General features: G+C 36.5%; 2 protein-coding genes across 8 annotated transcripts in view; one reads left to right on the forward strand and one right to left on the reverse strand.

Annotated features, from left to right (window-relative positions):
- LOC141365304 (60 kDa lysophospholipase-like) overlaps positions 1-17,182 on the reverse strand; it is a 34,519-nt gene extending 17,337 nt beyond the window's left edge. For 3 of the 7 annotated variants that reach the window (XM_073869502.1, XM_073869501.1, XM_073869499.1), the window contains exons 1-11: positions 16,519-16,820; positions 13,380-13,509; positions 12,918-12,953; positions 8,802-8,913; positions 6,801-6,926; positions 6,323-6,406; positions 5,726-5,852; positions 4,391-4,503; positions 2,547-2,846; positions 1,696-1,815; positions 1,026-1,121 (exon numbers count right to left, since the gene is read on the reverse strand). In XM_073869502.1, the coding sequence (XP_073725603.1) occupies positions 1,026-1,121; positions 1,696-1,815; positions 2,547-2,846; positions 4,391-4,503; positions 5,726-5,852; positions 6,323-6,406; positions 6,801-6,926; positions 8,802-8,913; positions 12,918-12,953; positions 13,380-13,509; positions 16,519-16,783 (1,509 nt within the window). In that variant the 5' untranslated portion in view covers positions 16,784-16,820. Of the gene's footprint in view, positions 1-1,025; positions 1,122-1,695; positions 1,816-2,546; positions 2,847-4,390; positions 4,504-5,725; positions 5,853-6,322; positions 6,407-6,800; positions 6,927-8,801; positions 8,914-12,917; positions 12,954-13,379; positions 13,510-16,518; positions 16,822-17,043 lie in introns of those variants that run through there. The other 4 variants (XM_073869503.1, XM_073869498.1, XM_073869500.1 and 1 more) reach the window with 4 other exon arrangements.
- A 2,067-nt stretch (positions 17,183-19,249) lies between these two features.
- LOC129417595 (ADP-ribosylation factor 6) lies at positions 19,250-21,732 on the forward strand. The gene is made up of 2 exons (XM_055172410.2): positions 19,250-19,405; positions 19,595-21,732. The coding sequence occupies exon 2, from the start codon at positions 20,273-20,275 to the stop codon at positions 20,798-20,800; it is 528 nt and encodes a 175-aa protein (XP_055028385.1). The 5' UTR covers positions 19,250-19,405; positions 19,595-20,272; the 3' UTR covers positions 20,801-21,732.
- Positions 21,733-26,288: the final 4,556 nt, after the last annotated feature.

A 26,288-nucleotide genomic window follows, 5' to 3' on the forward strand; every position in this document is an offset into this window, starting at 1 on the left:
ACAACACACTAAACAAGCTACACAAGCAGAACATTTTACGTATTTCTGAAGAAAGGACTTTATAGGACAAGGGAGACATCAGCCCGTTTTTAGGATAGTGAAAGCAGCAGTATAGAGGTAAGTAAGTTGTGTGGAAAAATACAGTGTTTTTGCATGTGAAACATGAACACGTGTTATTGCGCACTGTAAACACAATCAAAGCTTCAAAAACACAAGAATGGCACCTTTAAATTGCAGGAACTATGACTATACTAGAATACTATACTTTATTTTGTCTTTGCATCACAAAATGTAAATGATATGGGGTAGCATATAATTATGCTAGACAAATTACCTTGAGAAACTACTGTAAACACAAGCCAAATCTATTACATAAGTAACATGAATTAACTGGGTTAGGGTTATCAGCTGTATGGCTACATAAATAAAACAGCAGTACACTGAACTAGAGGCCTTATCTGCATTATCGAACTGCAGATGAAAAACATGTTTTGGTTTCCTCTTCTGTTTAACTAGTGATGCCATGACACTAATGTTTGCGATAAGCAGGGTCAACATTTATCTTATACCAACTGTGTCCAAACTGATAAGGGCATAGATATGCAAACTACACATGTAATATACCGTATGCATTTACTAAATAAATTGTGTTGATAACCCAATCTGCAAACACAAACCCATTGTAATTTGGAAAAAGATTATAAATCATCTTGCGCACAACTTTCAATCTTTCAGCACAACAGAAAGACGTTGAGTCGTTCTAAAGGAACGTGTGCACGTGTCCATCAAAAAGACTGTCAGAACAGGTCTCAAAACTGGTCTAAAAACAGGTATTTGGAATTATGGGTGAAGGGCCATTTGTTCGGCAGAAGTGGTAGTATTTTGGTCCAACCTGACTGACAGTTTGCGTTAAAGGTTTTAAGAAACTACCCCATGTGTCTTAACAAAGAGTGTGATAGAATACAGTCATAGCATAGGCATGTGCTGGTTTATCGGTATGTAACCGCAAACACCCAGCTGCTTACCATTTCTTTTATGGCCTCTAACGCCTCAATGTCTCCAATCTTAGCAGCAGCGCAGGCCAAAGTAGGTGTTAGGGCATCCCGGATGGCTTCAAGTTCCTAAGAACATTAGTCATATTATTGTTAGTTACAAAATGGGCAGAGCAATGTAACTAAACATTACATTTCAGTTTATATGAGATGTGTGAGAACCAATGAGATTTTAAGTCATGGACGTGCTGCCAAGTTTGAATGTATCACTCCGATCTGTTGGTTTATATATTTATTAATTAAATTTTTTGCCTCAAAATATTAATACTTTTTCTCCCTCAAATGTCTATTTACTTTAGAAGACGTTTATGAACCAACTAGATAATAAATCATAGATGTACATGGTTTTAAAGGGACACTCCACTTTTTTGAAAATAGGCTCATTCTCCAGCTCCTCTAGAGTTAAACATTTGATTTTTACCGTTTTGGAATCCATTCAGCGGATCTCTGGGTCTGGCGGTACCACTTTTAGCATAGCTTAGCATAATACATTGAATCTGATTAGACCATTAGCAATATAAGAGGTTTAAAATTCTTTGGTGAACTATTCCATTTAAATGATGATGAATACTTGAGATGTTGTTTGTTTTTTATTGCAAGCAAAAACATTGTGAATACATATAAAGTGAATGTGGCAACTCACCTCTTTACAGCTAATGCTGAGGGACTTGGCAATAACCTGAATAAAGCGACTGTCGCTGAGAGACAGCTTTGCTCCCTCCAGGTCAGCTATCATCTCACCACGTAGATTGCGGCTCAGCATCTTTAGAACAAATCGTGTGTTTACAGCTTAAAATAACATGTCTTGCACTGTTTGAAGCTAAATGCTCCAAACTAGTCAAAATTGCCTTTCTGTTAAAGCAATTTTTGGTAAATAAACTCCCTTAAAAACACACTTTCACACTGTCAATAGTGTAAACTGATACAGTTATGTGTTAAAAATCATGGTGTTTTAAATGTCTATATAAAAAAATTAAAACAAAACTATTTTGCCAAGACAACAGTTAAAATAGTAAGTAGTAACAGTTTGTTTTTTCTTTGCACAATTTAACAAAATAACAACTTGACTGGAAATGAGACAGTATTATATACACACAAAATAATAATTTACCAGATACACAGACAGACAGACATTATATATACAGCGGGGAAAATAAGTGACACATCAGCATTTTTATCAGTAAGGGGATTTCTAAGTGGGCTATTGACAAAATTTCCACCAGATGTAGCCATTAAGCCAAATATTAAATATATACAAAGAAATCAGAACATTTAAGTATACAAGTTGAGTCATAATAAGTCCCCTTACTGATAAAAATGCTGATGTGTCAAAACTTACTTTCCCCACTGTACAAACAAAATAATATTTACCAGATATAGATAGACTGACAGACAGACAGACAGACAGACGGTAAAACATTTCCAAGAAGTAGTTGAAGAAACACCCATAAAGTATATGTGGTTGAAATCACATTTTCAGAACACTCTGCATACCTTCTTTTTTTCTAGCGTACTGAGGTCTGTTTTTGCCAACACATAGGAGAGTTTTGACAGAGCAGATTCTGGGGTCATATCGCACCCAGCGACCAAACCTGCATCACTTAGGGCCTTGCCAGTGGCGTATGATGTTGTGACCGAGCCCCTGAGACACTGGGTACAGTTGATCATAATAAGTCCTCTCTCTGTCGCTTTACGGATCTCCTCCAGCAGGTCTGCTCGATTGTCAGGGGCGTTACCGCTGCCATAGGTCTCCAGAACGATCCCCTCCATAGGAGGCTGCAAGAAGGCCCTGACCTGTGCAAGGAACAAAACCGATTAAAAAGTTTAAATATATTTTCGCTAATAAAGTAATATTTTACAATATTTATGCTTAAATAAATTAAAAGGGTTACGTTTATAGAAATTATTTAAAACTGCATCTAAAAAAGGCAGCATTAAAATCACATTTTGTCTTTGCAAAGTCAAACCAATTTTGGTTAATGTTATGTAAACTGTAAGTTTATGTGCAGAAATACAGCTCAGCTATTATTAGGTCCATTTATTAACAGACATCGCAAGCTATATGTTTTATTTTTACCAAGAAGTGTCCCAATTGGATGGCTAACCCATCACGTCTCCATATTGTTGTACTTTGGGATGTGTGTGGCCCAAGTGTCCCACAGAGAAAAGAATTAACGATGCTAAAGATTAATTTAAAACCCTGGTGGACCCCACACCCACTACAGCACATCTGGAGCTGCTCCTAAACACCTGCACACCCAAGGACATTTCAGAGGAACCACAGACACAACAGAGCTTTATCACAGGTCAAATGAAAGTTAAGTCTGTTGCAACTTGATAGCTATTAGGATACATTTCCAGGTACTAAGCTAATAATAGTTCCATAAACTTCTAGCAATGTCATACTTAGATACAAAGAGAAAATGTGCAGAATAAATCATCAATACCTTCACGGTTCCATATCATTTTAATCTGACTTTCAACAGAAGAGTATATTAGCATTAGGGCTATAAATGAACGTGAAGAGGTGTCATAAAAACAGAAGCTTATATAAAGGATCTGCCATAAAAACTGAGGTCATAAAAGATAAAAAATCTACCCAGGCCGTGCATGGCAAAACAGCCAGATTGAGGTAGTAAATATTTGCATCCTTCCCCCACTCCTCTTAATAGAGGTGGCGTAAATGTTAGTGCCAACTCCTGGCTTTTTTGTAAAGAATTAGACATGCCTCATAACTCTGCTTCATTATATACAGACCAAATAACAGCAGCTAGAAAGCAACACTAAGCACTGGTGGACAACCAAGAAACTACAGTTTGCACATATTGTAATTTGGCTTATAGTAGAAACAAAGTGAAATCCTGCATTTGAATTAACGCTGTAGTTTACTCAAATTTCGAAACTTAGTCATTTACTCATCTCTACTGTTGTTCTAAACCCATATGTGTTTTATTTTTTATATAGAAAAATACATGGATGTGTCAAAAAGGGACACACCCAACCACTGGGTTAAATTAACCCTAAAATGTTTATATTTGACTCAACCATGGGATTTTTTTTTGCTTGTTTAAATTTCAGTCGATTCACTGAAAATGCTCCAATACATCATCGCTCTGAAAAATTCAAAAGTGGTGCTTATACACAAATTACACCAGGTTTGATTTCAGATATCAGTGAGATTTGATAGCAAATAATTTTAATTTTGGATGATGGTAGCAGTGGAAAGAACACCAAACATGTTCTGCTAATTTTGTGTACCACAAAAGAGGTTAGGAATTTCTTTACTTTGGTTAAATGAACCAAATAAAAATTTTTAAGACATTACCACACAGCCTTACAGTTGCAGCAGTGATTCCCGGGAAAAGACGCAGGAGACCCACATTGCGGTTCATCTGCGTGTTGACGGTGAATTTAGAGGTTGTGTTGGCTCGCCATACAGTATCCCAGTTAACTGAAACAATAGAAAATGCAGCAAAATGCTTGTTATTACACATAAAGAGAATACTACAATGGCTTTAGTACCAACATTACATTTCAAGAATAGGATATGCTTTACGGTTTATTTGGATATAGTTACGCAGCTTTTTTTAAAGATTAATTTAATATTTTACTTTTAAAAATGTAATTCAGCTGAAAGAAACTTCTAATATCAATCTAAAATAGGGTAAAATATAGCTTTTCATTATACATTTATACGCTTTTATCCTAAAATAATATTTTAACTACCAATTATATTTATAGTTAGAAACAATCCAAATATGGGAATAATGGCTAAAAGTTGCTCAACATGTTTATTAACATTTTCAAGCATCAATTCCAAATTTATAGAGGGTATGCACGTGACGTCACCTTTGGCGAAAGTGCCTGCGGTTACGCCCACTGAGTGGCAAAAGACAGAGCGGCACCATTTGAGTACAGTGTAAAATCAGGGAAAACGCGTCTAAATGAGAAAAAGCTGTTGTGCGATAGACTGTACTAACAGATTAACAAGAATTCTGAGCTATCGTTTTACAGACTGCCAAAAAACACTGAAAGAAGAAATAAATAGATCGTTCATGCCAACGTCCACAGACCACAGGTGGGTTGATAACTTGCTAGGGTCACTATCAAGCAGAGGTTTTACTTTCTACTAAAATTTATTTTTCACGTATTTGTATTTAATTCGTGTTCTTCTGTGGAAAACAAACATTCCAAAGCATATTATCATAATTTTTACTCTATTACATTTCATAAATACACGTGTTTGTTTTACATTTAATATTAAAGTGCATTAACGTACTTTTAATCAAGTAAAAGTACACAATTTTAATGTAAGTAGATATTAAATAAATGTTAATATGCAATAAAAAAAGAATACACAGTATGATTCTATGCTTTAGAATGTAGTGAAGTAAAATTTTTCCCAATACAAACATCCTAATAAAGCACAGATGCTTGAAAAATGTAACTAATGTACCTAAGTATTGTCCACCTCTGCTATCAAGTCCCAAAAAATTCAATTTAATCTGACAATAGTCAGTTTTCCTGGCAGCCGCTATGAAAACCAGCCATTTTGTTGAACGTTTGCCACTTAACAGGGCGAGTTCCGGCGTGGTCACGTGGAAAAGTGACGTCAATGCATACACTCTATAGACTTTTAATGTACATAAACCTTTATGATAAACTGGAATTACTTTTGATGTCAACTTCAGCATTGGCTAATGGTGGCAGATTTGGTGAGCTGAACGCATTAAAGCTTCCAGCATCCACTTTGGTGACACGGTTACCCCTGTACAGCTTATGATGAAAATAAAGGCACACCTGTGAAGAAAATGACAGAAAGGGATTATTTGTTATACTCTGAAAAATTTGAACAGCGCAATTTTATGTCTCTTTATTATACCAGACAGTATTTTCCTATAAGCTATAGTAATTTCAGTTCTGTCAACCCTCATTAAAACACCTTATCATGGTGCCATCAAAACATGTAGTGACTTGTTTGGCAGGTGGTGTACAGGTGTACTTTGTGTTTACGTCATTCTTTTTTGCACAGATTTAAAGATCAGAAATGGCAGAAATAAAATATATAAATTTTCATGCATACATTTTATTTCATATTCTATAACTGATTTTAGATTTAATGAATACGGAGTAAAGGGATGTGAAAACAATACCATGTTAACATTTGCCCTGAAATACACGTCTTAAAATAACTAATACTGACTGTATTCAACACACTGCATGTGTAATGGTCATATGCATCTGACAGTAAGAATGAAAGGCAGTTTCACCTCAGGGATGACAAACTGTCCAGCTATCAACAGCGCCCCCAAGAGGTTGTCTCTCCCATCATTTCTCATCTCATAAATAGGCACCTGGTTGTTTTGTAGAAAAGAAAAAGAAAGAAAGAATTTGATGCACAGGTGTTAAAAGTTAACCACAGATTTAATAACTAAGTTAATGCACATTTAACATTAAGTTAATATGCATGTACGCACAGCGTCAAGACCTAGCCTTTTAATCTTAATATATAACCATACATCCATCATAAAAATGTTAGTTATTATAATTCATTAATTTCTATTATTAAAATAAAACATTAAACCAACAGAGTGAACATTATTTACTTCATTGATTACACAAACCCTTTCAACAACCAACTTTTTTTCCAAGAATAACACTAACAGTAAAAAGCTTGCTTGATATGACATTTAAGCCATGATGTAAAAAAATGTAATAGATAATTGTAATATGGTTAAGGTGTGTTACCTGTGAGCCAGTGAGGATAACAGGCTTTCCCAGGTTCTCACACATAAAGGACAAAGCAGAGGCTGTGTAAGCCATGGTGTCTGTACCATGCAGAATAACAAAGCCATCGTATTTCTCATAGTGTTTCTGTGAACATGATAGAAATAAAGTCTTCAGCATTGATTTCAGATCCTCAAACGATTAGTGGATTGTTTTGTTTTTATGATGTGAGCATCATAAAGCACATTTACATCTGATATTAGGATGCGTTTTAGTTGATCAAGGAAGACGCATATTCGTTCACACCTGGGCCCGTATTCATAAAGATTCTAAGAGTCCTCTCAGAAAACTCCTTATTTAGCTTAAAAACTTTTAGGTAGGAGTCTTAGCTTAAGAGCTATTCGGGACGGATCTGAGAGCAACTCTGAGTAAGGAAAAGACAAAAACTTTTATCTTAGTGAGGAGGCGGGGTTACCCTGTTGCTACGTGTGACACAATCTTTTGAAGGCTGTGATTGTTTGGTTGTCCAAGAAGGAAGAAAAAGAGTGCTTGAAGCAAAATCTGCGGAATGTTTTTAAATGTGTTTAGAAGATATTAGAGAATTAAAGCTATAAATATTACATCTAATTTAATTTCATCTAAAATAATTACTTTTTAAGGCTTAAATGAATACACCAAACCAATGAGTTCTCTGAATTAAACTGGACCAACATGAACCAGATAATGTGCATGTCAAGATAGAATGATAGTTTGTATATAAAATGACATATTAATGTTTATAGTGTTATATAGCAGAATAAAAAAAGTTTGTGTTAATACGTTCTCATTATGAATTAAGCACGCATTTCAGCATTTTTACAACCCAATGTAAACTTTATATTAAAAGAGCATTCGTCTTGTAAACGGATTTGAAATGATGAGGTGCTGAGTGCTGACTGTCACGTCATATAGACGAGAGACAAGATCTGCTTAACTCAAACTGTAAGTTTGTCAATCACGGGCATAAAATCTGCGGAATTCCATGAGTTCTCCGCGGAAATCTGCGGGCGCAGATTCCGTTTGGCCCTGACCATCAATTTGAGTGTATATACTTATTAATATATATTTTTATGTACATGCTGTTAATTTCATACTTAATTGATAGGAAATAAACAGCGACACAATGATTCTGTACGTTTGTGTGATTACCTTGCTTATAGATGTTTGTAACAGACCATCTCTGCTGCATAGTTGCGTTTTTTCTAGTTACCGAATCTGTTACTGTAGTTAATGTAATGCAATTTGGATAACCTATCACTTCAAAACACGAGCGGGAGAAATGCCGGGTTTAAGTTGACGCTTACTATTATGAGAGTATCACTTATGTTTTAGTAAACATGCCACACGGTGTTCTGTGCATGTATAAGAGCTTTCTCAGATATTCCAGAGCAATTCATAAAATGAGCAATGAAACCGGAATGAAAAAGGCAGAGAGCAGCAGCTTTCGATTTAACAATGATGGTTTAAAGAACGTGAAATCATTGCGATGATGACAATTAATCGCGATGAAACGATTCTTTAATCATTGTGACAGCCCTATAAGACCATGCCGAACACAACAGGTCCGATGTAAAAACATTGTACATTGCACATTAGATCACTAGGCGGAGTTTAGACACTCTTTTGTGGCTGTTCAACCACATCTACACCACAAAAGCAATCCGGTCGAAGGTTCGACTACCTCTGAATGTGGTTGAAAGTGGACAAGCTCAAAACGTTTCACACACCGTTTACATCTGTATTACTTGTTAGATGATCGACCAAAACGCATCTTAATACCAGGTGTAAACAGGGCCTTAGATGTTGTGCTTTTCCATAAATGTCATGATTGTACACACATCTTATAAGCATTCTTAAACAAAATAAGCATACTGTCTTGATCTTAACGGTCACAAAATGTGCTTAATATCATTCTAGATTCTTTACTTAAGAGTTGATGTCAGAAATAAACTGTGCGCATTCAATTTGTTAAAAGTGATGCACCTCTATGTCTTTACCAATACAGGCCCAGTCATCTGTGGTCATATTGCAGGAGTCCAGCAGAGGACAGTACTCTAAAACCGTATACACAATCCTTTTGTTCTGTTTGGACAGTCTACAATAAAAAAAAAGAGGAAAATGAAAAAAAGCTGAAATGAGAACCATACAGAATTAAAAATAAACTGAAACAGTAAGAAGCTCCATCAGTCAAGCAACACATCTCATTTAAATAGGTGAAAATTATTTATAGCCAAACACAAATTAGTTAAGTTAAACCAGTGAAAACAAACAAAAAGCCCAGATTTCACTCAAATAGACAGATTATTCACAGACAGTAAGAGCTGGCGCAAGTTCAGGTTTTCTCAGAAAAAGCAGCAAGGGGCGGGGGGTAAGAGCAAAGTCGATTTAAGGGGCTCGTCTGCCTGAGCAGCGGGGTGTCCCATATTGTGAAAGGCAAAAAGTGCAGACAGGAAGATTATAGCTCTCTAAAAAGCAGGTCCTTGTATATTTGTGTGATTTTGTGTATCAAGGGGAGGAGGGATGAGCAAATGTTGCGAAGAAGCAGACCTTAGACTTTGCTCATCGCTTAGGGGGCGGCTCGCGGTGTCGGTGGGGGTTACTGTCATGATGAGAGGGAACTCTGTTGGGATTTTCTCCATTTAAGAGCAGAAAGTGGGCAGATTAGAATGACCTCCATGTCCTAATTAAAAACGGGTGGCTTATCCTAAAACCGCATAAATATTCATGTGGCCCCACAAGTGCTGTTACCCTTGTTAGAAGCACAGATGAGCTAATAGAGTCATGTGGCTGCTTATGGCTTGTTGAAAAGATTGCTTTAATCTCTCCGTTTTTAAAAAGGAATCCTCCCAACCCTTATGACATCCTACTAACAAATAAAGACATGGAGGAGGGTGCAGCCCAAGCCTTTTTCGATAGATCAATAGAACAGCAGGGGATGAAGCAGAAACACATATACACACACACACACACACACACACACACACACACACCTCAAACCTCCACTGCGATGAACAAGCAGCCCAACTGTTCAGATTAGCCTTACCTTCAAAAATAGCACCGACTTATATTTCAAAGTATTATTTACCAAACAATGTTGCTATGAGTGTATAACAGAATGTGATAAACAGGTACAGGGGAAGACAAAGCTTACAATAGAGCAGAAAGAGACAGACAGCGGACGGGTGTTGTTTTGACTTGTTTGACGTCTTTTACAAGAGTTATTATCTTTGATTAGTCATTTAATCGGTAGTCTAGGGCACTTGTCAGTCATCTGGTGTGACCGTTTATAAGCTTTAATATAATATCAAGAATATTTTCTTTTTAAGGCTTAAAAAACATTGAAATATTACTTAAACACTTTAAAGCCTTTATGTGTGAACACACTTTATGACAGGTTAACTGGTTGCTGGTGTAAATCCAAATCACAATTGGAAAACAAATGATTTACAAATAACGGCAATAAAAATAATATAGCACAAAACAGAAAGTGAGGTAGATGTTCGATATACAGTGAGGAAAATAAATATCCGAACACCCTGCTATTTTCCAAGTTCTCCCACTTAGAAATCATGGAAGGGTCTGAAATTGTCATCGTAGGTGCATGTCCACTGTGAGAGACATAATAAAAAAAAATCCAGAAATCAAAATGCATGACCTCCAACTATCTATTTGTATGATACAGCTGCAAACAAGTATTTGAACATCTGAGAAAATCAATGTTAATAATATTTGGTACAGTAGCCTTTGTTTGCAAGAGGTCAAATGTTTCCTGTAGTTTTTCACCAGGTTTGCACACATTGTAGGAAGGATTTTGGCCCACTCCTCCACACCGATCTTCTTTAGATCAGTCAGGTTTTTGGCCTGTCGCTGAGAAAGATGGAGTTTGAGCTGCCTCCAAAGATTCTCTATTGGGTTTGGGTCTGGAGACTGGCCAGGCCACACCAGAACCTTCATATGCTTCTTACAGAGCCACTCCTTGGTTATCCTGACTGTGTGCTATGTTGGAAGACCCAGCCTCGACCCATCTCCAAATCTCTAACTGAGGGAAGGAGGTTGTTCCCCAAAATCTCACAATACATGGCCCTGGTCATCCTCTCCTTAATACAGTGCAGTCGCCCTGTCCCATGTGCAGAAAAACACCCCCAAAGCATGATGCTACCACCCCCATGTTTCACAGTAAGGATGGTGTTCTTGGGATGGTACTCATCATTCTTCTTCCTCCAAACACGTTTAGTGGAATTATGACCAAAAAGTTCAATTTTGGTCTCATCTGACCACATGACTTTCTCCCATGACTCCTCTGGATCATCCCAATGGTCACTGGCAAACTTAAGACGGGCATGGACATGTGCTGGTTTAAGCAGGGGAACCTTCCGTGCCATGCATGATTTCAAACCATGAGTTCTTAGTGTATTACCAACAGTACCCTTGGAAACGGTGGTCCCAGCTCTTTTCAGGTCATTGGCCAGCTCCTCTCGTGTAGTTCTGGGCTGATTTCTCAACTTTCTTAGGATCATTGAGACCCCACGAGGTGAGATCTTGCATGGAGCCCCAGTCCGAGGGAGATTGACAGTCATGTTTAGCTTCTTCCGTTTTCTAATGATTGCTCCAATAGTGGACCTTTTTTCACCAAGCTGCTTGGCAATTTCCCCATGGCCCTTTCCAGCCTTGTGGAGGTGTACAATTTTGTCTCTAGTGTCTTTGGACAGCTCTTTGGTCTTGGCCATGTTAGTAGTTAGATTCTTACTGATTGTATGGGGTGGACAGGTGTCTTTATGCAGCTAACAGGTGCATCTAATTTAGGATAATAAATGAAGTGGAGGTGGACATTTTAAAGGCAGACTAACAGGTCTTTGAGGGTCAGAATTCTAGCTGATAGACAGGTGTTCAAATACTTATTTGCAGCTGTATCATACAAATAAATAGTTTTAAAAAACTGTGATTTCTGCATTTTTTTTAGATTATGTCTCTCACAGTGGACATGCACCCACGATGACAACTTCAGACCCCTCCGCGACCTCCAAGTGGGAGAACCTGCAAAACAGCAGGGTGCCCAAATACTTATTTTCCTCACTGTAGTTATAATGTCAAAATATTTCAATTTAATTATACACAAATTGTGGCAGTTGACTGCATTTACAATTAAACTATAATACCATGTCTTATGTTCCGGGCCGAAAATAATATAAATGATAAACAATACAGAAAAAATACAAATGAAACATTATTATCAAAATAAAGACGATCTGAGAGGTAAGAAGGTGGGAGTGAGGAGGAGTAAAACATTCACACATGAAAAACTACCAGATAGATGCCATAGTATTTAAAGTAAACTATAATAATATTATGCGACAACCATTACATCATCGCCCAAGAATGCACTTCACGCACCACAGACCTTGTATGATGAAAGAGTTTCAAAAGCTGTCCACTCCCAAATTCCCAATTTTCCACCCCAAAGAGACTGGATACAGTGAATAACAACCTAACTGGCCCATTGAGATTAATAAATGCAAAGATCAAACAAATAGGCAAAAAGGGCTAAGCAAATAAGCCTTCAGTTTTCAGCTAAAAAGCAGCCTGACAACAGCATCATGCAAATAGATTTCAGCAGATTTTTTTAAAGCCAGTGTGTAACTTCAAAAGCTTTTACTTGCACAAAGTCCAAATTCATGACAAATTCCCGATATCACGCTGTGAATATCTGTAATATAATATTTTGATAATGGTAAATAGAAGATAGCAAAATGCAGCATTAAACTCAGTGTGAACAGTTTAGATCTTGCAAACACTTTTATATCATTTGGTTGCACTTTATCTCATCGTGTTTCATTTCTCCCAGTTAAAGGGGGGGTACTCTGGGTTCGGGCTAAAATTTCTTAGACAGCACACCAAATACGCTTTCTCTCATTCCCATGTTAATGCGAACTCGTGAAATACTATCCATCATACTCTCTCTCTGCTATTCTCACAGCTCCACCCAGAAGAGTAAACACTACTACGCAAAATACTGCACAAATCATGCAACATACAAGTACATATAAACTTTTTATGTCTCATCCCACAAGGGCAAACATTATGCTACCAGTACTACAGGACCCATGAAAAAGATGATCAGCAGCATGAGTGGGCTTCCTGTCAAAACAACACACACACAGTTTCGCTATCAGTAAATTTTGACATCTCAAAATATTAGGAAACAGCACCCTCCACAGGTTACATGACAGAAGCACTTAAAATCATTAAAAAGAGCTGCAATGAAAGGAAAAAACATTTTTGAATAAAGTCGGTCACAAAAATATATGTGATGGAATATAATCATTAAAATAAATTACTTAAAATTAGTGAGTTTAACACTTACATCGATAGTTTGTTTTTCATCAAACCTGTTCCTATTTTTTTTACAACACTTGGAACATCTTGTTGAGTTATTTAATAATGCTTTTTGAACACACTTTAAAATATCATTTTTATAAAAACCTTTTTAATAAAACACAAGATATAAGTGGTTTGACATCTGGGTGAGTAAATAATGACAAAACTATTTGTGTGGGAACTTACGGCAGCACCAGCGTGATCTCTGGAGGATCATAGTAGTCGTACAGTCTGGTCTGTTGTGCGTACTGCTCATCGTGCAGAATGGGAAGCTTGCGTAAAGTTTTGACTAGTGCGTTTGGTTCTGGACACAACCCTGCAGATAAGATAAAAAAAGCTGATAAGAATATTATAAACAAAGATGCGGCTGATAGCAAATGCTGCAGCACACCAGTTATAAACATAAAAATCAAGGTAATTCCAGAGCAGCAGTAAACTTTATAGATACAAATATAGATTTTTATCATTTCTGCAGTCACGTTTTCCCAAGAACTGATCTTTAATCAAATTTACAATGTAAATTTACTCACCCTCAATACATCCTTGATGTATGATTATATTTTTTCAGACGAACACAGTAAGAGTTATATTGGAAAATGTCCTGACTGTTCCAAGGGTAGTTAATGCTGCTTCAGACTTAAAGCCCAACAAAGTCTATCCATCCTTCACAAAAAGAAATCCATGAACGCATGTCGGTCGTTACCAGAAGCTAGTCGTTTTATTTGTAAAGTTTTTATATTTTTTAAATTTATATTATTTATATTTTACAAAATTGCATAGGAACACTGTAAAAAATTCTGTAGAAATTACAGTATTACTGGGAACTAGCTGTCAGTAACTTACTGTAGATTTTACATTTATGTTATTTACTGGCAACAGTAAATGAACATGAAACATTTTCAGGCTTTATCTTCTACAGTAAGTTACTGGCAACCAGGTGCATAATTACAGCAATTTTTTTTACAGTGAAGGATAGACTTTTTGGGCTATAAATCAAAACCACCATTCATTAACATTTAATGCTTGGAAAACCCAGGACATTTTCTAATATAACCCCGATTGTGTTCATCTGAATAAAGATAATCATACACCGAGGATGGCTTCACATAAATCATGGGGTAATTTTCATTTCTGGGTGAACTAAAATTTGACTAACTTCTGGTTGATATAGTTAGTCTTTTTATGTTTCACTGGACCTGTATAATTCACAGTAACAATCTGTCCTCTTTATTATAAAACAAAAACAGACACAAAATATGATGTAACAATAACTGGAAACAACATAAATGTAAATAATTTATGGACTTCTATATGATTTTTTTACCCTCTTACTAGTTTAGTTTGTTTGCAGGAGTATACAAACATCACAGGAGACTTGTGTGTTTATCCCAAATCATTTAGTTGAACCAACAAATAGCACTGTTTGCGTCTATTTCAGGTTTCAATTTTTGTCTTGCTAAATCTAATTTCACTGCCGAGCATTTTATAAATTAAAACAATTGAATAATGTTGTCACACTTACTTACTTTACCTACAATGTAGATATTTTGGTCCCAAATTATATATAACTTTGACCTTGATTTTTATCTTCCTCACACATCACATGACTCATTTAATCTAAATCACGTTTTGTTGCAGTGTGTAAAAATTGCTACAAATGATTTTTTCACAGTAAATACTGAAATCTTTGTTTGGCTTTCATGGTTTGTGCAATTTTTATGACAAGTGTTAAAGTCAAAAACAAAATATTTAAAAAAATTAGTAAAGTAGCAAAAACTAATATAACCACAGTCTCAATTTGTTAGTTAATAAAAATGAACCACTTCAAAATATATAAAAAGGGACTACTTGAAAAAGCCTTAAGACTAAAGTTAAAAGTTAACTCTATGTGATGGCAAGTTTCCTAGTTTAATTTATTCAAACAAAGGTATTGACTTTCAAAACACTCAAACAGCTTGAAGGGCAGACTGCAAGACATTGCATCAGCTCACAGTACTGCAATTCACACTAACAGACAGAACTTCTACGTTAAGTTTTTTAGAACAACAAAGTTCAAATTGTCAAACTGTGTTGTCAGTGAAACACTTGATATTTCTTAGAATCCTTTTCTTTGTGTTTGAAAGGTAAATGCGATATTACGTCATGCAGTGTCACATTACAAAAACAGCACGCCCACCATACGACTACCACTGTTCATGTGTTTACTGAGCCGGATCAGCTGCTAAGCAAAAATAGTGTGTTGAAAAACAATGTCCTTGATCTTGAGTCTAAAACTGGAAGTTTCTGATATGCAGAGGTTACAGTGAAAACATCCAAACTTATTTGTTTCAGGGAAAAACGTCTGTATTTCTGTTGTCACAAGCACGCTTCTTCTTGAACTCTGTGTTTCAGCCAAACTGACAGAGCGTGCAACAGCAAAATCATGAAGTTTATAAGCTACCTGGAAATTATTTGCATAAAGGCGTCTGCCAAATGCGTACCTGTAAATTATGAGTCAACTTTTGTGTTTTGCATTCGACCCTAATTCTATAAAAGATGCTATCTTTAATATTGCATAATTTCGAATATTGATCTCTTTCTCATTTTGGATGAAATTCAAAACTGAATTTGAGGTCCTATGCTTTGAAAAGTAGTATTATTGTGCAGACGCTGATACTAAAGCTTAGTGGTTGGAAAGACAAATCCATACTTAAAATGTTAATAAGGCTTAAAGCATGATCTACCGTACAGACTTTCAATTCTTTTTAAATTATGTAACCAAACTCCTCTTGATGCTTACTCTTCATTGTGTTATATAATCAAATCACGTGTGTAGCTCAGCTGCATATTCCACCAGGTGAATATCTATGTGTTTGTGGTGAGGGCATGCAAATTTAATAAAGTTTACTGATTAGGACCACAATGACATTTTTGGAGAATAAACCTGCATCCAGTATCTTACAACCAACATCTTTCTAGAGGCATGGATTCCTACAGTGCCCCATATACAAGCCACACGTGACAGCTATGGCTTTTAATAAAGATATCACAAGAGCAATTTCAAGCAAACATTGCAACCATACTTCTGCTACGAAACTGTAGCCTACGAACTTCAGGGGAGCACATTGGTTTAAAACGTTAGATGTCTCCTTTTTTGAGATTTGTGGCAGTGAAAATCAACATTTAATTGTGGCTTGACTCCCAAAATATTTTGGGGGGCAAATCTTTATGTGTGAGCATTTAACTCTATAATCACATAACTCTATAATCCTGCAATGCTGTGTGCATAATGTCTGGAATGGTAATCATCTGTTACATCTGATCGTTCGTGCAGTCAGGTGTTTACCGTTATTGTGGTACATCATTCCGATGGTTCCGCCGGTGTTTATGACCAGAACCCTCGCCTCGGCACTGGGGCTAATGTCCAGAGAATCGACACTGGTACCGCTCGACCTCCTTCTCCTGCGTCCCTGGCCCCGGCTGAGAGACGTCTGCGACTGAAATAGATCGTTCTGGTCAAGTTGATTTAACCTGGTCTGAGACAGGGCTCGAGCCAGCGAGGTCATGCTTGTTGAAGACGGAGCCGATGTAGTGCGCTTCCATTCCGCCATATCTGACTGTTTAAGCTAACCTAGTACCACCGCGAATAGCATGTGTGTTTCTTAAAGAGACAGCGCATTTATTTTAAACACTTTCACACACGTGGTTGGAAACATACGACACAGGTATGCCATTATACTTTTATATTATATTATATTATATTATGTTATATTATATTATATTATATTATATTATTGTATTTTATTGTGACAAAAAGTATTGATAATCGATAATGCTTTAAAATAAAATCAACATTAGCGTTTTTTCTTACCAAAATATTCAAAGCCATCTTAGTAAAGGTTTTATCATCATGTTCGTGCAGGATGCCTCATAGACCATGGGAATGAAAATAACATTTACTCACACCCTCTTCTCTAGTTTACTCTCATTTGTCAAAGACATGATGTAAAAGTGTTTGACCAATGAGGAGGCGCGGTGTATAATGAATGCAAAATAGTTTTTGAACTAACAGGGCGACTGTATTATGTTATTACATTTTTACATATTTCTAGTTATTCAATTTTCATGTTTAATTTTCTTCCAAGGAGGTATTTGTTTAGTGTTTAAAGCTTTCAGGTAGCTTACTGTTTGCCTGTGAAAAGCTGTTTATAGACACTACTTGGTAAATTAAACCATATTTTAAACTTGAAATTAACATGTACTAACTTAAAGTTGGGCTTGATAATGAATTGCCTGCCTAAAGCTGTCTTCTTAAATGGGGCGTACGACAATGTTAGCCTCCTATGGTAAGCACCCAGCTGATTGTAACCATCGACTTCCATAGTAGGAAAAACAAATACGATGGAATTCAGTGGGTACTGTCTGTGTGCTTACCCTATGGTGCTTACCATCATTTATCAAATTATCTTCTTCATCATTTATCACAGTACAATACCATAATATTTGTTTTCCTACTATGGAAGTCAATGGTCAAAGTCAGCTATGTGGTTACCATGTGTTCATAAAAAAAAGAAATTCATACAGGTTTAGAACAACATGAAAATAAGCAAATGACGACAGGATTCTCATTCTTGGGTGAACTATCCCTTTAACTTTAAACACAAACAATTTCATGTATGTTGATGTTCCTGACAAAAAAAAACTTTTCAAAATGAAAAAATATATATATATTTTTCATTTTAAAAGAGCGTAGAAAAGCTTTTGTCTGTTACAAATTGAGTATTAGGATACAAATGTGTGGTTTTGTTTAGCTCCCAGATAGCTACTGTATGCACATCAGTACACTTTGGTTTTCGTTTTTACTTGTAAACAAGTACACAATACGAATATGTTCAATTGGTTGTTGACTTAACAAAATGCTAAAATGCTCTGAATATAATAAAAAGCATTGTTAACTTTGAAATATGTGAGATATGGGAGCTGAAGTATGGAAGCATAGGCCTGATTTAATGTTGTAATCTTTTTCTACCAATAGATGTCGCCATTTACCTGGTTTATACCTGTCTTGTAAAATAAATATCACAGTCTTGCATCTTAATTAGTCAAATTTAATTATTGTTACATTACCAAACTGGCTGTCTTTTTGTGGACAACTATAAACCGTAATGTGATCAAAGAGACTCTTACAACTATTGGTAAACGCAACGGAACGTCGTTATAATGAAAAATAATGATTCATGTACCAACAGAAAACCTGCTGAAGATGAGGATTAGGACCGCTAGATGGCATAATTACGTGCACAATGTTCTCACTGAAAATTGAACTGTGTACATACACGTTAGCTTTTGTAAGAGGTAATTTTGTGAATCTACAGGAAAAGTTTATAATAGTTATTACTAAACACTACTAAACAGCTATTAATTGCTATTATTGCCATTAAATCCAATAACAGTTATATTATAATAGTTAAAGCAATGTACTGTTTTATGAACTTGGGACATTTTTAATGATCAAAAGTGTAACTTGTGGGATTCTAGCAATATGCATTTAAGCCAATGGCACAAAATAGCCACACCACGGCTTTATAGAGTCTTACCCACACCTTTTCCGGTTTTTCTTAGGCGGTATTTGCGTCAGAAGATCAGAAGATCGTGCGTGTGAGAGGAACAATGAAACTATGTCAATCCAAAAGTCCTCAGATGATGTAGCAAATTAGCAGCATTGCATATGGACATTGAGAAACATTGTATTGTTATGCTTTAAATTGTATTTCCCATTCTTATTTATTTTGCCTTTGCAATTTGGTAGTGCACAAAATAAAATAAAAATTCTCTATAAAAAAATAAAATTATTACTTATTTATAAACGGTATAGTATGTTAGCATTTTATTTCCATAATTACCACACAATTTCTGACCCATTCATGAGGAGCACTAGTGGTAACCATTATCTGTAATTCGTTAAATATAACTTTTAACACAAATTAATGTTCGGCATTCAATAAAAGTTATTTTTATTGCAGACTGTAGTTTTTATATACAGTAACTACAACAAGCTTAACAGTTTTGACGTTTGATAAGAACCTTTATTGTGAAATTGGGGCTGCAACAGCCATTTCCGCTGGTTATTGTTGACGTAGCCAGTTTCACACTGAACTCGGCGGTTGTAAGTCGGCTGATTGTAGAAGTGAGCACCGGGGTTGACACAGCTAGAGAATGGTGGGCCTTTGCAGGTAACCGAAACAAATTTATTGTCTAAAATGAATAAGAAGAACTTTTTAATCATTATATTTTATATATCCTGTCGAAAATGTGTGCGAAAAGAATCTGTTAACGAATTTTTAATCGCTGTTCGGCCGGCTAAGCTAGCTGGCTAAGTTGCTCTTTACTGGCACTCCCTCTGAGCTTCTCTTGTCTCTCAGGGGCACGTGAGGCACAATTCGAATTCGGGACGGGACGGTTGAAATCGATGCGCCTCAGCTTCGGGCAACCTGGATGACAGACGTAACGTTACCAGCCGGCCAATTTAATGCTTCACAGTCGAGGCTCTGAACGTCTTCAGCTGCTATCCAGTTACAATTTGGGGGAAGGACGTAGAAAAGCCCCAGAGACGGACATTCACACGCCAGAAGGAAGTCTTGAAACACCGCAATTTCTTAAAGAGGCCTCGCAGCACTTCAAATCACACCGGAAAAGCACTGAGATATAGGTTTAAACGCTGCTTTTCTCGTTTCCCTTGGATTATTGCTGAGTGCGGTGCTTTTTGTCAAACTGGTACCACCCCGCAGCTGGAGCAAAAGCTTAACAAAACGATCTTTGACCTTCTGCATCGCATGTGTAGTACTGAAAGTTTTCAGTATTGTCGTTTAATCAATATTCCAGTATTTTTTCTACCTTGACGGCCTGTTTCATCACTGATCACAGTAACTTCATTCCAATATACTGACGTTATACACCCCCTGTCATCCTGATCCCTTCTAAACTTGACATTCCCAGAAAGAAATCTTGAAGGAAAACAAACCAAGACTGTACTGTCTCTTAAACAAACAGTATCATACTTTTTTTGGGAAGGTGTTAAGTATTTATGAACAGTTTACAAGATGGGGAAGATGCTGTCAAAGATATTTGGTAACAAAGAGATGAGAATATTGATGCTCGGATTGGATGCCGCAGGGAAGACCACCATCCTTTATAAGTTGAAGCTCGGCCAGTCCGTGACCACCATACCCACCGTCGGTTTCAACGTGGAGACGGTCACTTATAAAAACGTCAAGTTCAACGTGTGGGACGTCGGTGGACAGGATAAGATCCGTCCCCTCTGGCGACATTACTACACGGGCACTCAAGGGTTAATTTTCGTGGTGGATTGTGCGGATAGAGATCGCATAGACGAGGCCAGGCAAGAACTCCACCGCATCATCAACGACCGCGAGATGCGGGATGCCATCATTTTGATTTTCGCCAACAAGCAAGATCTACCGGACGCCATGAAGCCGCACGAAATCCAGGAAAAACTGGGACTGACCCGCATCAGAGATAGGAATTGGTACGTGCAGCCCTCCTGTGCGACCACCGGTGACGGACTGTATGAGGGGTTAACTTGGTTGACATCTAACTACAAGTCTTAATGACACCGTTTGGCACTGACTGTTTAGGACAAATGAACTTAATATTGGAGAAAATCGGATGTCTCCAACAAATATTCGTAATATTTTGATTTATAGTTAACATTTATTTTTGTTTTGAGTTGACCCTTCTCTTTAAAAACATAATGGGTTTGGCCTGCTTATAGTTTTCTGTGTATTGTGGCATACACTTGTCACACACCTCGGACTGTGGCTTAACATGATAAAGCATTCCTGATTAAAGAGTCTCTATTTTTTTCCTTTGACAGTATAGGTTTTATATCTTTGTTGTCTTCAGCTTGTTTCTTTTGAGAAAGTCAAAAACCTGTTGGTTGGCTCCCCGACAACAGGTCCATCAGTTTGTTAAAGACATTTTGTACTACAGTGTATCAGAATTGTCCAGGCATCTACTGTAGCAAATCACAGTTTTGCTGAGGAGGTAGTAGCATACTAACTGTAAGTAGCTATGTGGTGAAACGGACCTTAAACCGTGCCATAGTTATGATATCACTGACATCCAATGATAAACTTGTAAATGAGTCCATGGAACATTTTATGCAAAAGTTTTGGGCTATAATACTGAAAGTAACAGTTTTCATAGGCATAACTTATTTTCACATAAACACGTCTTGTGCTCAGAAAAAAAGCTTGAAAAACGTCAGGATTGTTTGTTGACAGAGTGATGCATTTTGTATCCCTTTTACCATTTAGGCTTAATGCATTGACCAGATTGTCATTGACTTACAGTTATGTTTCTAAAATGTGGGATTATTTCATTCTTGCATTTCCAGTGTAGTGCTCATGGTAGAGTGGACTAATTTTTAAGAGAAATGCTTCATTCTATTCGTTTCATCTTTTTTGCTTTACTCAATTTGAGAAACATGTACAGAATCAGCTATGTAATTGTAACTTCGAATTAAACTTAGTCATTTTAACATTTTAGTTCATTCTTATTCTTGCCAATTCTGCCGTCTTTTATGACTATGCTATGCTATGATGCATGGGAGTTTCCAGTTTTATAAGAAGCCAAACCAAAGTGAAATGGAAAATATGCTTAGCAATTCTGTGCGAGGAAATTCCTCCCACTGGCCCCATTATTTACTTTTTAATTTTTGTTGAAGTATTCTCACTTTGACTGTGTCGTAGGGTTTAGTACCATATTTTCTAAACTGGGACACTAAGAACTTTGGAATCCATGCTACAGTAGATAAGATTGCAAAGAATGTGTGTTGGGTTTAATGTTTGACCTCATCCTCATTTGTTTGCACACAGGATTAGAAACACCTTTCTAAAGGCTATATAGGTTTGTGGTGAGTGATTTCTTTTGTAAACTGTTGCGTTAACTTGGGGGGGAAATCTGGCAACTCTTTTAATATTCATAAGCTTATTATATGTTTCATATAAACATTTTAGTTCATCCAAATAAGCTCATCCAGCATGATTCTCTCTCTACTGTTTTAAAGTGGTGTGTTGGAAACAGGTCAGGTCTATACACCCCAGCAAATCCAGCTTTAAAAACAGGATGTCTCCCGCATGCTTTCTAAAGGCTGCACAGCTGCTAAACTCTTGCACAGTGTAATGGGCGGCCGGCACTGGACGGCACAAATGCTGCACTTGCTGACACAGCTGTTAATAACAAGTGCTGTGCACACTTGTTGCTTTGCTCGCCATCTTGATAGATTGTTAAACCAGTAGGCTGTTTTTGTCCCGCACTGAACACAACAGTATTCAAATCAGTCAAAGGCGCTCATATTGCCGGAAATGAGCTAAGCGCTGGCATTTTGACACTTGGTATGTGGAGTAGTTTTGTATTCATCGAGAAGAAGTGATGGTGTGTTTTTTTTTAAGCAAGAAATAATGAAACGGACTGTTTTCTTTGTTAACCATTCCTGAGGGATGAATGTTACTGTTACTTTTGTCGTCCAACTAGTTGAGACCTGCCACTTAGACTTTGTATGTTAGTCACATTAAGGATGGAACTGTTTGAATCACAAAGCAGGTGATAGTCACATGTTATTTTCATAGTTGCATTTTATAACCTTTCTTCTTTGGGTTTATGAATAGCTAAGGTTAAAGTATAAATAATCTCGTTTCTCCCTTTTATATCTCGCCTAATGCACAATGTTTCATTCATAGCCCATGAAGAGATGTGCTAGATAGTAAAAACAAAGGCATGAATAGTGTTGAGCCTGAAAAGTTACTATTTGTAAACGGTGAGTAAGTGTATGGAGGAAACAGATGCTTTTTATTACTGATCAGTTTGGTATGCAGAAAAAGGGTAAACTCCTGCACAGTGAATAAAACCGAAATGTTTGCGTGGTAACATCAGTTTGCAGTTTTTCGATGGTTTTCATACTTAAGTTAAAGAGGAAGTGTGACAGCGCCTTTCCAAACAACTACCAGGTTTAGAGTTTCACTTCCACTTTATGGTTTGATTATGCCAAACCACCTGCACTTATCTTAAAATGGCCTTCAACGCACCCCTCTGATTGGTCGTTTGTATTTTTATAAATGGGCTCAGTAACATTCAGAATTGCTAGCTCTAAGCAAATGCATTTTAAACATTAAAAAGAGAATCACTTCTTTTTCTTCAGTCTTTCCAAAGACCTTCACATGAGTCAAATGATTAATGAAGGCAGGCAAAAGTTCAGTAACAAATGTTTATTTTTACATTTTCCAATCAGCAGTTTTCCCAACACATTCTCAGTAGACAGTAATGTAAGTGCGTTGCAGGAAGTTTTAGCTTTAGAATCTCATGGCGATCTGTGAAGGGAAGTGGTCGGTATGTTGTGAGGCCTGGCTGTGGGAGGTTGGGTGGTACTGTGTAGTTCTGCGGCGGTGTTGAGCTAATGACACAAACGCTAATAATAGCACTCTATATATATTTAACTCGGAACAGAACACAACTTATAATGTTTGAATATGCATGTGACTCGGCTATGGGACCTGCGTCTTTCAAAGAAACCATTCGTACGCATTCATTGTGCAAAAACAATTCATTCAAACCAGATATTTATGTCTAGGTGTTGTTTACACAAAATTAATTCTGATTTGTAATAAACGTTTGGTTTACATTGTTTCTGATGTGTACACATCCTTTAGCAATCCCTATTGCCTGGGTGTGCCAAGCTGCATTGAGTTGAGGTCACTCACCCTGTTCTGGTATCAGTTTCAATGCAACATAACCTTTAATTCATTCAACCACTACACTTACACCACTATTGTAACTATTGTGTATTATTGAAGTTAGGCCTGTGTGTTAAAAATAAAATGGTCATATCATAAAAGCTAGAACTAGAAATCGCTTACCAGAATAGAGCAATGAAATAGGTCGTACTTAAAGTCTACTCATCAGTAAATGAGTTTTTAATCTTTTTGATGCCATAGGGGTAACTGGTGCTTGTATTTAACCAATTCAAGTTCATAATTATGAACTTGATGTGTAGTACATGGACACCCTTATCACACAATCTAACACACAAACCACCCAGTCAGTTGAAGTAAACATTATTGTTTGTACAGCTTGACTAAAGTTTCTGTTGAACAGGTTTGGTAACTGCAGTTTTTAATTGTCATATTAGCTTAATACAGTTTCTGCATTAATATAAAATGGTTATGAGACATGTTTGGAGGTGAACATCTATGGGCTGTGATCTTCAAGGTCTATTTCTTGTCAGGTACCTTCTTCACAGTCATGTGCAGGTGCATTTAGGCCATGCAGAGAAAATGGTTTTAAGCTGAAAATATGGCCTTTATACCTCATAAACCTGCTTATTTTGAATTGGGAACTAGGACGTTATTGTGGAAAGAGTAATGTGAAGAATGCTTCCCTTATATTAAACAAATACAGGATGTCAACACTGTAAGCTACATTAATTAAAATACCAAATCATGCAGTCAATTTACATATACAATACTATATTGTACTAAACATAAAGAGTGTAAAACTGTAGCTTGTTTAATATTTAGCACTGTCCTGAAAATGCTATTTCACAAGACAGATGTGTACATATACTCCACAACACAACAGACAACGCTGGATTGGATCCTCTGACTTTATCCGGTGTAGATCTGGCCCAGTGTCGTCTGCTGTCTGAGTAATAACTGAATTTACAAAATAACCCCTTTTTAAAAGTTTACATATGCATTTATATTTTACATTTATGCATTTGGCAGACACGTTTAGTCAAATTGACTTGCATTTGCATTTAAACTGCATTTTTTGTGTATGTGTTCCCTGGGAATCAAGTTGAAATCCATGTTTCTACAATAAGGACCACCAGCAGACTCGTATTCAACTGTTAAAAAAGGTGCAATCGTTAACTGATGTTTAGGGAAGTAGTACATTATATCTTATAAATATATTTAGTAATAAAATAAGCATAAATACTCAAATGATTCATTTAATAGTAATATCATTGTACCTCATATGGCTGTGTACCAAATGCATAGATTTGTTAGTGACTCTGTAGTGTTTACATTCTCTGTACTTTGACCCTGGTGAACCTCAGCTACAGATGTTCTCAGATTACACTGGATATGGAAAAGCGAATGGTGGGAGAGAAACAGGGGGAAGAGGGAAAGGTCAAATGGTAGCATCTAGAATCAATATTAGCAATGACGGCATAAGAAAACTACCAATCGCACTGGTGCTCACTGATGTATATTGTATGTAATGAAACACCCAAATCCATAAAGACTGATCCGAATTCCAAGCCCAGCATGCACACATGTGCTTATCTTTATTTTTATCAAAACCATATCACCAACCATTGGTCTTTCAGTAGGCCCTGCATTAAAAAAATAATATATAATATCATGCAAACCTTTAGATTTAGATTTTTTAAGTCCAAAGTGTTAGGCAAGTGTTAACAATGTAATTTAAATGAAATTGCCTATACCTAAAACAAAACAAAAATCATAGTAAATAAAATGCTCACTAGATCATAGCATTTTATAATAAAAAAACTCTTCTGAGAAACAAGACTTTTTCAGATGATTGACACAATTTTCATCATGTGACTGCTTACTTTGAAACTAATTAATCATTTAAAATTGCAGATAAAATATAATGTTACACATTCCAGCTTTTGTAAAAAATAATATCCATTTTATTTTTACCAGTTTATGAGCACATTTTACCAAAAATGACACTGTTTATAGAAATATACTAATTATCCCATTATAATTCGATCAATAGTAACTTCTGTAAAGGTCGCCTGGGGGATCAAAAGTAACCAAGGGGGTGGAGTTTTAAAAGAAAGAATTGTCAGTCAAACTGGATTATCTAATTTACAGTGGTAAACAACCTTTCTACCCATGGCTTTGGTCATAGTTAATTTATTGGCTGACCAGTCTTAAAATAACTTAAATAAAATGTTTATTATTATCACTTACAATATTCTAATATATGCTCTGCAGCTCGGGAATTGTTAGAGGAAGTATTCTTATGGGAATTTGTGGAATTCTTTAGGATTTCCTGGGAGGAAAG

This window comes from Misgurnus anguillicaudatus, chromosome 7 (genome assembly GCF_027580225.2).
Source record: "Misgurnus anguillicaudatus chromosome 7, ASM2758022v2, whole genome shotgun sequence".
NCBI lineage: Eukaryota > Metazoa > Chordata > Actinopteri > Cypriniformes > Cobitidae > Misgurnus > Misgurnus anguillicaudatus.

What these genes read in the sequence shown, in the direction of transcription:
- LOC129417595 (XM_055172410.2), top strand. Translation starts at nt 20,273, where the DNA reads ATGGGGAAGATGCTGTCAAAGATATTTGGTAACAAAGAGATGAGAATA.